This window comes from Phragmites australis, chromosome 19 (assembly GCF_958298935.1).
Source record: "Phragmites australis chromosome 19, lpPhrAust1.1, whole genome shotgun sequence".
NCBI classification, from domain to species: domain Eukaryota; kingdom Viridiplantae; phylum Streptophyta; class Magnoliopsida; order Poales; family Poaceae; genus Phragmites; species Phragmites australis.
The window spans coordinates 20,947,695-20,960,854 of NC_084939.1; the positions used below are offsets into that span (position 1 = coordinate 20,947,695).

Genomic DNA, 13,160 nt, shown 5'->3' on the forward strand with positions numbered 1-13,160 from the left:
CTGCGTTGGTCCAGTGCTTGGGTTCGACCTAGTGGAGGCGGGCCTGTTCGGATGGAAGGAGGGAGCGGTGGGCGTCTCCTGCGCGCTCAGGGAAGGGGATCTCGTCGGGGAGGGGCGTCGGAACTGCTGCAGTGGAGACCGTTGGAGCTACAGCAGTGGAGGCATCGGGGAGCGCTGCAGTGGAGGCACCGGGGAGCGCCTAGGGCCTGCGTGCCGGCGGAGAGAAAATAAATTGAGTGGAGTTGTCAATCGGCTAGGGGCAAAACAGTCCATCTATGCTCCATTTTAGCCGAAAAAGAAAAAAAATTGAGGAGAAAAAGGGATGATGGTTTTGTAGCGAGGTAGGCATCGACGAGAGTGACATTTTAATGTAGTTATATTCACCGATAGCATTTTAGCGAACGCCAACGGCGAGAGTGGCAAAATCCTAAATTTCCCCGCAGTCAATCTCCAGGAACCAAACCTGATCGACTGGACGGAGCCCAAACAAGATGGCAGCGGCCGCGTCCCCCGACGTCCCAACCTGCGGCGACCTCCCCGCCGCCGTCTCCGCCTTCGCCGACTCCTTCGTCGACTTCGCCGTCTCCGGCATCTTCTTCCCCACCTCCACCTCCCCGGCCCCATCCTCTCCTTCTCCACCTCCCACCACCCCAACAACCTTCCTCCCCTCGCCCTCCCGCCTCGTCGCCATTGGCGACCTCCACGGCGACCTCCGCAAGTCCCTCTCCGCGCTCCGCCTCGCCGGCCTCGTCCCGCCCACCTCCTCTGGGGGCGCGGACTCCGCCTCGGCCTCCACCTTCTGGGCCGCGGGGCCCACCCTCGCCGTCCAGCTCGGCGACATCCTCGACCGCGGCGGCGACGAGCTCCGCCTCCTCTACCTCCTCCGCCGTCTCGCCCTCTCCGCGGAGTCCCGCGGCGGCGCGCTCCTCCCCATCCTCGGCAACCACGAGGTCATGAACGTCTCCGGCGACTTCCGCTTCGCCACGCCGCAGGGCCTCCAGGAGTTCTCCGCCTGGGCCGGATGGTACCGCGCGGGCCTCGCCATCAAGCGCCGCTGCACGGACCTTCTTCCTCAGCCCAAGAACCCCTTCCTCGGCATGCCGAAGTCCTTCCCCGGCGTCAAGCCCGAGTTTTGGGACGGGATGCGGTCCCGCCTGGCCGCGCTCCGGCCCGACGGACCCATAGCGCGGCGGTTCCTGGCGGACCTCCCCACCGTGCTCGTCGTCGGCGACTCGGTGTTCGTTCACGGCGGCCTCCTCGAGGCCAACGTCGAGTACGGCCTCGAGCGAATCAATGCCGAGGTCAGCGAGTGGATCCGCGGCGAGGGCGGCGACAATGCCAGAGCGCCCGAGTTCGTGCGCGGCCGGGACGCCGTGGTCTGGCTCAGGAGGTTCTCTGACGGCTTCGATTGTGACTGCCAGAGGCTTGAGGGGGTGCTTGGGATGATCCCGGGGGTCAAGAGGATGGTCATGGGGCACACAATTCAGACAGAGGGGATCAATGCGGTGTGCGGCGCGCAGGCTGTGAGGGTCGATGTCGGGCTCTCAAGGGGGTGCGGGAATGGGTTGCCGGAGGTGCTTGAGATCAATGGGGGTGGTGCGGAGGTTTCGGTGATCACAACGCCTCCCGCGGAGGCCTGGCAGTACCGGAAGCAAGAGGCAGAGAAGGCTGCAAAGGCGTTGAACGAGAAGAGGGGGGAGGTAAAAGATGGGCTTGCATTGCTGGTGAGGGAGAGTCATGGGTTGAAAGAGGTAGAAGCTAAGGCTTAGTTTAGGGGTAACTTGATGCTAGAGATTGTTTTGCCAACTCCGAATTGGGATTACCATGGTCAATTTGGGTGTAGGAGTGGGAGGGATTGGTTGTAGAAATCGTTGGTGGAATTAACAATTGATGTCCACGAAAGAAAGGAAAATCTACAACAATTGCCAGTGTTTATCTGGATGTGCTAATCTGTTACTGCTATGCACAATTACTGGCCAATGTGTGAAATTTTCTTAGTGTTTACTTGTGTATATCTGCAGTGTTGCTGTGGACGCCGATAATAATGAACAACTTGGCTTCCATTTGGATAGCATCAACAGGAGTTCTGTAGAACTGTTGTGGCTGAGTGGCTATTGTTCAGCATGTCACCAACCCTGCGGAAAATACTGAAAATTTCATTGAGTAGCCAAGTTCCCGGTGAAGCCTGTACTGGCTATGCTGCCTAACTCAGGTCCGAGATCCAAAGTCATGAGCTGAAGCCATCATTTGTTTCTAGGTAAATTTGGGATTTTAGACAACAAACGCCGCCGTATTTGAAAAAATAGACAACATATTAACGTATTTACAAATTTAGCATCCGTATTCGGAACCTCAAACACCGAAAACTGACTTTCGGTAACTCAGAATCCGAAAACAGCCCGGCCCCACAATTTTCGGCAACTCAGTTACCGAATACGATACTGTTCACCGTATTCGGCAACTCAGTTGCCGAAAACACTGTAAACAGTGCCGTATTCGGTAACTGAGTTGCCGAATACGGCCTCTCCATGCGCCGGCGCCCGGAAGATACAGGAAAGAAGCTAGCAAGCAAAAGTGTATAAAAGTGCATGTTTTTTATTTAATTCACGATTTTTTTTGAAAATACAAAAATAGTAAAAAAACTCTAAATGTTTTCATGATCAAACTAGAGATCACCAGCAACCCATTTTAATTAGTTTGGTCCACAAAGTCTGAGCCAATATTTAATTAGAATTCTCCAAATAAATCAACTTTTATAAATTCTAGCAATATTTAATGCCTCAAATAATTTCTAAAAAATCTAGAAAAATTCACTAATATTGTTATAATGTGATATACTAATTTATAAAAATATTTCATCCCTATGTTATTTGGTGTAAAAGTAAGTTCCTTTATAATGCTTCGTTTATATGCATTTTTATCATTTCATGTGATATTCTCTTTTTAATTTAATTTGAATAAAAATAATGCAACATGCACAAAATTTTGGTTCTCATATTAATATTAAGTCTTTGTAATGCTCCATGTATATATATTTTTTATCATTTCATGCCATATTATCATTTCAGACACCGCTGTTTTCGGATTCTGAGTTACCGAAAGTTAGTTTTCGGCGTTTGAGGTTCCGAATACGGATGCTAAATTTGTAAATACGCCAACATGTTGTCTATTTTTTTAAATACGGCGGTGTCTGTTGTCTAAAATCCCAAAATAACCTTGTTTCTACGAAGCCAACGTATTTGGCATCAACGTTGAGAGTGGTTTTCGTTTGGGCAAATTGCATAGCCGACGATTGATGATGCTGCAAGCAAAACAGGCAGAAGGACTTTCTGTGACCAGCATAAGTTCAAAAGTACAAGATTAGCTGCAATAATTGTGACACAACAGTTGCTAGGCAAGTGTGAGAAATATGATGGAATTGGTCCTTCCGTTTGCAGTGGCCATGTTCACACTGCCGGACAAGTTGATGAAGTGGCTAGCTTCCAGGGAATTTAACACAAGATAGGGAATTGTTTTAAGAATTCTGAACTGGGGGTAATGATACTCATCTCATTTCCTCATTCTCTAGATTACTGTTCAGTGTCACATTTGTCACACCCAAAATCCCTATTTTGGGTTGCGAGCATTTTAAAACAATAAAATAATATTTTTTCTAAAATTTGAAAGATTTTTTAAAATTTTGTTTAGAGTTTAAAATGAATTTGTTTTGTGTGATGAAAAATATATTTATAAAATATTAGAATAGGTTAAGGAATTTTAAAATTGGTTAAATCCTTGTTTCATTTTTCTCACATTATCCCAAAATCCTTCGTGGACAATCTCATCTCGCATCATTTTGATTCAACTCAGCGTGCACTGCTGTTCCTCAATGTTTTTCTCTCTATCCTATGGCTCTAAACCAGCATCAAGCCATCAACCTTGCATCACATTGGATTGCTAGCATGACGGCACAGATGTGCGTTAAAGCTAGCCCAAACCAACTATCTTGCATATGCATGTACCTGATCGTTTCATCCACTTCCAAACGATGTCGTCCTTTCGCCTAACAGCCATGACCGGCCAACAAAGCTTGAGTTAGTGCTCAATCAAGACGCACTGACATCAATTTATTCTCTTTCAATTCCTAGCAATTTATAGTGGAAACCGCCACTTAAATAGCCATAATGGCAATTGAAGCCGGTTACCAGTTACTCCTCGTCGTCAGCCTCATCTTTTCGCACAGTTTCGGAGTTCAATACGGTCTCAAATACAAATCTTGACAATACCAAAATTGTAGGTCTCGTTGATAGCTTCGATTTGAACCTATGGAAGTCCCCCTTTAGATAATGGACCTAGGAGCTATGGCCCCCGAAATCTGTGCTGCGCAGATAAGTCTAAGTTCAAATAGTTTATCTTGTGGTGCATTTTTGAAAAATCAAGATGACGTTTTTAGACATTCTAATGAATACCAAAGTTGTAGATCTTTTCGAGTACTATATTTTAGTTCCAGAAATGTCCAATTTGGAGTCCAGACGGTGAAGATATCATCCTCGGAATAGAGAGCTGCGAAAAAAGAAATCGTAACCGACTCGAACTTGAATCCAATTCGTGTTCGGCTTGGACTCCACCTCAACCATCCGCCCCTAGACCTATTAATAGGATTTGCACGTCCTCTCATATCCCAATTCCACGCCCCTAAGCCCTAAACGTCGCTGCTGCCCTATCCGTGCGCCGCCGTTCACCGGAGCTACCACCACCGCCGCCTGTGATGCGCTACCTCATTATCGTCTCCGCAAATCCTTCTTCGCCGATCATCATAGCAAGGTGAGAACCCCAGACTAGCCCTTTCCCCTCCTTCTTTACCCTGTGTTTTTATCCCATGTGATCCCTAGCCAAACCCCCATCCCCTCGAATCCATCGTCGCACCACCACGATCGTCGCTGTCGCGGACAAGCGCGCCATCGCGGATGGCATCGGCGTTCCACGGCCGATCAAAGCTCGGATCACCACGCCCTTTAACCAGCACGTACCCCTGGATGTCCCACACACCCTCACCAAACCGATTTTCCATTAGAGCCCCGACACCTCCGGGATCATGATCGTCGTGCCCGCTGCCCAGTCTGGAGTTCTACGCATGTAGCGCGGGTTCAGATCGCGTTCCCCGGCAAACTATCACTCCAATCCACGAGTCCTTTGGTCGAGACGTGCCCCTGCTAGTCCTCTACATCCTCCCAAAATCGGTTTATCCAAAGCTACAACAGAGCCCCTGTTCCCGACATCGCAATCCCTCCTGCCCAGTTCCGTACACGTTCTACGTACCTAGAATATCAGCCGGGTTCCCTAGCGAACCGGAGCTCCAATCATCGATCCCTTTGACAGAGACGTGCCCTTGGTTATCCTCAATAATCCCTAAAAGTAGTTCAGCCAGAAGAGCACCAGCGTCAACGATTTTGTGGTCGCTATGCCGCTACCCCCATGTGTGTGAGTATTCTGTGCATGCACCCAGAATGCATTCGCGTTCCCCGTCAATCTAGGAGCCGTTTGGATGCATCGACTGCGTCACAGTGTGTCCCATCACATCTTCTGTGTGGCCACATGAAGGTTCCCTCGCATCTGCAGCGACGCCACCAGGAACACGATCCTAACTTCCAACATCGTTGCGCAATCTTACCAAAGTTCCAACTAATTGATCTCCTTCTCAGGTGAAGCCCTATCCAAGCCATCACCGCAGAATCATGTTCCAGAAAATATGAATATTTCTATTCAAACCATTTCTTGAATATCACAGCTAATTTTCGAGAACGTGCATGTCTTCTTCGCTGTGTCTGTGCGCGGTCACCTCTGAACCTAGGATCGTTCATCTCTCTTTTGCTGCTACCTCGGAACTTCTCTGACAAGACCAACCATAAAACCGACATTGTCTTCTCGCATTCTATGCTCGTGCTCTCCTTAATTTGTTGAAACACCATTTTTGCCCAATGTCAACATCAGTGATCGCCATTCCTATCGCCATCTAATCGTGCACTTCGCCGTCTTCAGCTCGGCGATGTGTGTATCCTTCTGTACCTCAGGTCAAACTGAGCCCTTTATGTGTTCATGGCTACGATGCGACCCCGTCTACACCATCTCCCTCAACCCTAGGCCTTTTCCATCACCGACGACACCGAGAGCCCACCGTTGGCCGACTCCTCCTCGCCAAACTCCCCTACTCTGCTCTCTGATCTTGCTCTCTTGGTGAGAATCCCAAATAACCCCTCCAGAGATCCTTTATTTCTATCTTTACTTTCCTATTTAGGATGTTTACACGTTAGTCCCTGTCTTCTATAGTTAATTCTGTTCCAGCCCTTATTATTCAAATAGAATCATCTATTCAAATCTTGTTCAGCGAATTTCATTCAAATCCAAGCAACACTCTATGAATTCGTCTAAATCTCGTATCCTATCCAACCATAGAGTATTTTTATGATGTGATGCCTTTGTTTGATGTACTGATCTTAGTTATTTGTGTTTTCTTTTTTGTCAGTTGTTCCTACGAGTAGACGACTACGTTCCGAAGCAATACATGGATCTCCAAGAGCAACAGTTCGGAAATCGATGATATGCAAAGTCAAGAATTCGAGATATGCTAGAATCGAGTTTACAAATATCACTTAGCAGCAGCCAGGCAAGTGTCCTTGAACATCTTGCACCTATTTTAGGACTTTTATATTAATTATTTATCCTTCTTGCATGCTTATTGTCGGAGGATGAACTCCACAAGCGGGGATCCGGAGGGGACCCCTTTGAGATTCGGCCGGAGAGATGATTCTGAATCTACCTCGTACGTGAAATAAATGAGAGTAAATGAGATGCAGATGGAATGGATGATCGGATGCTAGGGGAAATAAATGCTCAGGGGATTTTAGACAGGTTCAGGTTGCACGGAGCGTAATACCCTACTCCCTGTGTGTATGCTATAAATGCTCTAAAATACCTCTCTGAGGATCTCTTGTGTTACAAGGGTTTTTCTCTAAGTCTAGAGCTTCGTGTGTCTTGTTCTTCATCTGTTGGGCTTCTTGAACTTCTGTCTTCTGGAGCCTATTCGACCTCTGTCGACCTCCGTTCTTCTTCGAGGAGCCCGCCCCTTCTTATACCCCGTCGGGCGGCCTAGCGTGCCCAGAAAGGAGGGCGCGAGTTCCAAGGTGCCATAAATGGAAAGAAACCATCATGGGCTGCAGCTTGACGGTACGGGAGGGGTTGAAAACGCGCCCCCGTCCGGTCCTGTCGTCATCATCCCGCTTTTCAGCGGGTGCAGCAGGGAGGGACCACTGGGCAGCCACCGAGCAACCCTGCGTGCCCGCCCGGTCCGAGCGAGCCTGACACAGCAGAGCAGCAGGCGATATGCCTCGAGCCCTGCGATGATATCCTGAGGCGCGCCGGATGACTCGCGATGGGACCCGCCGCATTAAATATCCCCACGCCTCCCTGCCAGGCAGTGGCAGGGAATGACAGCAGGCGTGGGGGGAGTGATTGGAAGTGACAGGCCACACTCCCACTTAAATACAGCATCGGGCCTCTCATCAATTGACACCTCACCGCTGAGCCCTTGTGGGGATCACCGGCGAAGGACTTCTCAGGTCCTCGGGGAACTGTGAGTGCTCGGGGACTACTGTTTATAGCCCCGAGCACTCTCTCTCGGCTATGCTTTTTCTTGGTCCTTGGGAAACTCGGGCACTCGGGGACCACTGTTCATGGCCCCGAGCGTCCTCTCCCAGAACTGTGTCTGCTCGGGTCCTTGGGAAACTCGTGTACTCGGGGACCACTGTTCATGGCCCCGAGCACCCTCTCCCGGAACTTATTCTTCTCAGACCTCAGGGAGAAGTCCCCGAGGGAAGGCACTATGTGGCACTCTGCTGTCCTGGCCTCGGGACTCGGGGACCCCTAGTTCCCATGTTACCGACACTTATCTAATTTGGAATCCCATGATTAGAGTTTACTAGATTTTGTATGATTATCCTTGTCGCCGTTGATGAGTCATGAGAAATGAAGGGTAGATATGCTAGTTGCTATCATAGTTGGGGTAAATGTTAATCTTTACTAATGTTTATGCAACAAGAATTGTGTATGGTAATCTTGTAGTAACATGGTATAAGGATCCTAACTGGATGGTTGGTTTGAGGTGGTGCTGCACAGCAAGTTTGTGGTTGTTCTTATGTGGGATCATAAGGACTGGTTCTTGGAGCATGTAACCAAGCTAAACCGCAACCATCCACAGGGCCTATATGGGTACGGCCTGGCCAATTAATTAGCCACCCCTCCGGTTGTGCGAGCACCATTGGACGGTTGAGTGGCACAAGATGAGACTTCTGTTAGCGGTGAAACCTCAGTGGTGCGCACCTCGAAAGCGTGTAAGTGCTTGGCCAGCACGGCAACATGGAGACTATCACCTGGTAATGCGGATGATGAAATCACGACTCGTGGGAAAAGATGGGCAAACTCTGCAGAGTATAAAACTGATCGATCAGTCGTGCTCATGGTCAAGAGCAGCTTGGACTTCTTCTTGATTAGTTGGGATCAGGATTTTGGTATGGATGGTCAGGAAGCCAGGTAATGGGATTACCTGGTGAGTTATGGTAGCCGGATATGGAATATCTGGTGAGTTTGGTAGTTGGATGGAATCCGATGAGCTGTTCTTCTTGTTTAAGTTGTGTCTTCACACTTAGTAAATAGGATGCCTAATTCTGGGAGTTATAGGTTAAGGTTGCTTAGTGCAGTATACCGTTGTCTAACCCTTTCTTGACTTAAGCTCTATGTCATACTTTTCTACACTTGCAGATTACGATATGTACTCACACTTGCTATTTCTAATAATGAATGTTGCTCAGTTAGAGAAGACCTCATCAAGATCAATGAAGCTGAAGGCTATATGAAGACGGAGCATTCCGGGTCACGTTGCCCCAGTCGATTGCCTGTGGTGTTTTCAGAAGATCCTTAGGAGCCCTCTTGTGTTCTTCCGCTACTGTCTTGTAAACTCTGGTATTTATTTTAATAAAATTATTTTTTTGATATAAAACTGTAGATTATTGATAATGTCACCGTATGTATGATGAAACTGATCATGGTATACATGTGGAATGTATTTGGTTATTCTTTTGAAAAACCGGATGTGACAACATTATCAATGCTGATGACATTTAGAGGGGGAAACTTGTGCATTTCTTGTTGTAGTTGAATAATATTGTGTAACCTAGTCAGACATGACCAGTTATGAAATTATGCTAATCAATTCTAGAATATATTTTCTGAAATTGGAATAGTCTTCAAGTGCATGTGTAACATGTTCTAGGTTGTTAGGCTATGTACGTATCCTAAACATTTGTGAGGAATTCCGTCGTAGCCTGGTCAGTAGCCACAAGGATGTGTCTGTTGTGGTGAAAAGGAAATTGTCATGTGGATAGTGTGCCATGCCCTGGAACAGCAAGTTGACAAGGAAAGGTATTTCGAGTGTGATTTGCATTTGCATCCTTCCACTCTTTTTCCACCAATTTTCTCCTCGCGTTGGTTGTTGAATTAGCCTTCTGTTCCTATCCCCCTCGTCTTATCTTCAACCTGTCCTGGGTGGATGTTTTCCATGTTTCTTCCTGCGATTTTCTCATGTGCTCAACACATTCTGATGGCGACATCTTCCAGGTTCTCAAGGCAGTTCTTGGTGATATGGACACCCTACTTCATCCACTGGTTTGTTGTCTTGTACTTCCAACGTGATGTGCAATTTCTCTTTATTTTTGCGGCTGACTAGTGGAAATCTGATTATGTGGGAGTTTAAGTACCTTTTTGTTTCTTTTGATAGTCCAGCTTGTAAGGAATTTTAGTGACTCTAAATTCTCCTGAAATAGAGAAAGGTGATCAATGCTGGCTGAAGTTTGAATGTGCAAGCACATTACATTTCTTCTCCTGACAATATTATTTCAACGTTGTTTCTTGTTTGATAGAATTTGAACCAAAAACAAGATTCTCTGTTTTAAATGGCTGAAAAACAGTTCTGCTCCTTTTGTTTTCAGTTAGAGACAAACGAGTAATCAGTAGTTCGGTACAACGTCTATTTAGCATTCTAAATTTTTTCTTATGATTTGTCCTTGGTACTGCAGTGACCTAAGAAAAGGAAGTTGATATTGTGAATCATGTGTTTATTGGGCAATACGATAATCAGATTATATTCTGACTTAATAGCGACAATTAGAGGCTCTTTTCTATTTATAAATGAAAGCAAGTAGATGATGTAATGCCTTAAAATTTTGGGAAAAGTTGGAAGTCGTCGTTTCTGGTTTCCGGTGTTGAATCGCTCTTGCTAGAAAAGAAAAGAGAAGGAATTGAAGTAAAATAGCAACAATAAATTTCTTTAAAAAAAAAAAACATAATCTGGGAGTGGGCTGAGCCAACTGGGCTTGGTCTGGTTAGTCCTACCCCTCCGCAAAGGCCCAGGCACCCCTTCCCTTTCCTTTTCCACACCACCCAGTCAAAACCCTAGCGATGACTTGTTTTTCCTCCCTAGCTGCCACCTTGCACCTGCTGGACGTCCTCCCCCTGCTGTTGCTCTTGTGCAATAGAGAGAGAAGTGAAAGGAAGAAGGGAAGAAGAAGGGAGGGAGGAGGAGAAGAAGGACGAGGAGAACCCCGGGGGACGTCGTTGTGCTCTCTGTGGTTTCTTAGGTGAGATTCGTCACCCTAATCTCATCCGTTTGGTCGATTTATGAGGTTTTAATCACGAGTTTAGAGGGGATTTAGTTGGAGGTTTGGTCAAAATGAATTCCGTCCACGTTCTAAAATCTGTCAGCTGGTGCAGTCTCTGTTCAACGTCGTTTTTGGGCAAGTTAATAGCTGAAATAAATTTTTCCACCAGAGACAAAGTTGCAGAGGACTTCAATGCATTTATTTTGGCACCAATATTATCCTCATAGCCTATGCAATTTGAGATATATCATCGTTTCAAGTTGACTATTTTTTTTCTCTATCAAGAATTTGGACAGTATAGATCAAATTAGTTTTTGGCCATCATAATGGGATATTTTTAGGGTACGATCTGAAGCAAAGTTGTAGAGTTTTTCATAATATTTCCAACGGCGTAAAGAACGTTATCATAGGATGAGTAGAACTCCAGTTATGACCTCTTAAAAATTGTTGTTATTGTTTTATCGTCAGAAAAGATCAGTCATCTTCAGAGCATGATTTGGCCACCGTAGAAGCTTCAAATACAAAAAACTATAACTAGAAAGTGGTAGATAATGGAGTTTTATAGCTTCTGTAAAATACTTAGAATTGTTGGATTTGTGGATTAATTACGGGAAAAATGTGAAGGGTTCTGTTAGACATTTTGGGATAGTTTTCAGTACTGTTTTCAACAGCAGATTAGAGACCCTTATTGACCTGATAAAAATATGATTTCTCAACGAAAGTTTTAGACTTTGTTGTGTAGTCTCCAGAAGTGTGGTTTTTTCTATGATAATAGTTGCAGAAAAAAAGATATGAAAATGTGAATCCCTACTGCTTTTATCGGTAGATGGATACATGTGTTGTTTTGTGATTCTCTTATGAGCGACAAGTTGAGGGTTTTAGGCATAGGAGCGCTTTGTATTATGTATTTGCTTGTTATGAGGAGCATTGGTGCTGAGATATGATTGTGTTTAGGTGATGGTATTTCGTCTCACACTTGAAGTTCGCCGTTATCGCCGGTTGAAGGCAAGTAAACGTAGCTGTGTGTTGCTACTGTTTTGACTTGTTATTTTCATCACCTACACCTTTATTTCAGAACCATAAAAAATTTAACTATGATTTGAATTCTATGTTGTTCTTTACTTTTAAGCATGATTAATTATTATTTTATGTCTATCTTTATGTTGCTACAATTATTGTTGAACTATGTTGCTGTTCAACTTGAGAATGAAGTTGAGGTATTATTGGTGGTATACTTTAGTGCAATTGCAATATATTTCTGCCATGTGTACTTGCATTTGCATATGTATTGGAAGTTATATCGTAAAGATCACGATTTTACCGATATGCATCGTACGTTGTCCCAGGAGGGGTGCGATGTAAAAGAAGATATATCATTGCATTCATGGAAGTTAATCACATTTATATGTTATTACGGATATGAAGTCATACTTGTGGTTGCGACCGTTATTCGAAGTTATTCTTTAATATTATTGATACTATTTTAACATGGCTTATGTCTTGAGAAGTCCTATATTAAATTGATGCTTAATCAACTTGTGATTTAAATAGCTAGTCAAAATAAGTTTACTTGCTGAGATTTTTAATCACACCCTTGCATTACTCTTTCTAGGTACTCGATGCATGTTATAAAAGGATGAGAATGTAGCAGCACGTTTTCCACTTTATGTTTACACTTTTTATCATTGTGCTGTAATAATAAATAAAGTCTAGTTCTTAGAGTCGTTCGTTAGAAGTTTAATGTGTGGTGACGATGTTAAACTTTATATTTTTGCTCTTGGTTCATGTTATGATGATTTTATTTGTTAATATGATGTTCTGTATATCTTCTTTATCTATATTATTGCTTCTGCGATACTTAAATTTATAGTGAAGATGCTATTGTTTTTTTATGACAAATTATAGGCTGCGTAGTTTAGTGACATCTTAGGTTTTGTGACCCTGGGTGTTACATATGAACTCTAAAAAGAATGACAATTATTCATTGCGTATACTTCTTGTCATGGAAATTTTAATCAGTTGCTGTCATAGTGACCAATCATGTCTGTTTCGTTATTTGCAAAAAGGCTAAAACCTGCTTCGTTAGTTACTCAAGCGGACATATTCTGCTGCTGTTGTGGCTGTGGAACAGTAACACATTGGCCCTATAAAGCCGCTGGAATCAGACCGCCGAAGTTGCCACGACAATAGCCTAAAAACACAAATACAAACACATACACCCTAGATTTGTAGCATTTCACTCTACATCTTAACCCATCCAACCGCCGTTAAATGAACAGTCATTTCAGTTGATCGAGGAAACAAAATCTGCAGTGGCAGACTAACATGTTTAAATTGTTGGGGTATTTGCAAATACCTCTCTGATTTTTTATTTCTTGCAAGGATGTCACTTGAATGACAATTTTAATAGTATTTTTGTAATTTTTTAATAACAAGTTTACAATTGTCCCTATATTATTTGACTAAAAATCT

At 44.8% G+C, this 13,160-nt stretch overlaps 1 protein-coding gene across 1 annotated transcript; it reads left to right on the plus strand.

Annotated features, from left to right (window-relative positions):
• The first annotated feature begins 419 nt into the window (after positions 1-419).
• LOC133899923 (shewanella-like protein phosphatase 2) lies at positions 420-1,969 on the plus strand. Its single transcript, XM_062340961.1, has one exon. The coding sequence runs from the start codon at positions 492-494 to the stop codon at positions 1,767-1,769; it is 1,278 nt and encodes a 425-aa protein (XP_062196945.1). The 5' UTR covers positions 420-491; the 3' UTR covers positions 1,770-1,969.
• Positions 1,970-13,160: the final 11,191 nt, after the last annotated feature.

Bases quoted from the DNA above. Each gene is read 5' to 3' on its own strand.
- LOC133899923 (XM_062340961.1), top strand. From the start codon at position 492: ATGGCAGCGGCCGCGTCCCCCGACGTCCCAACCTGCGGCGACCTCCCC.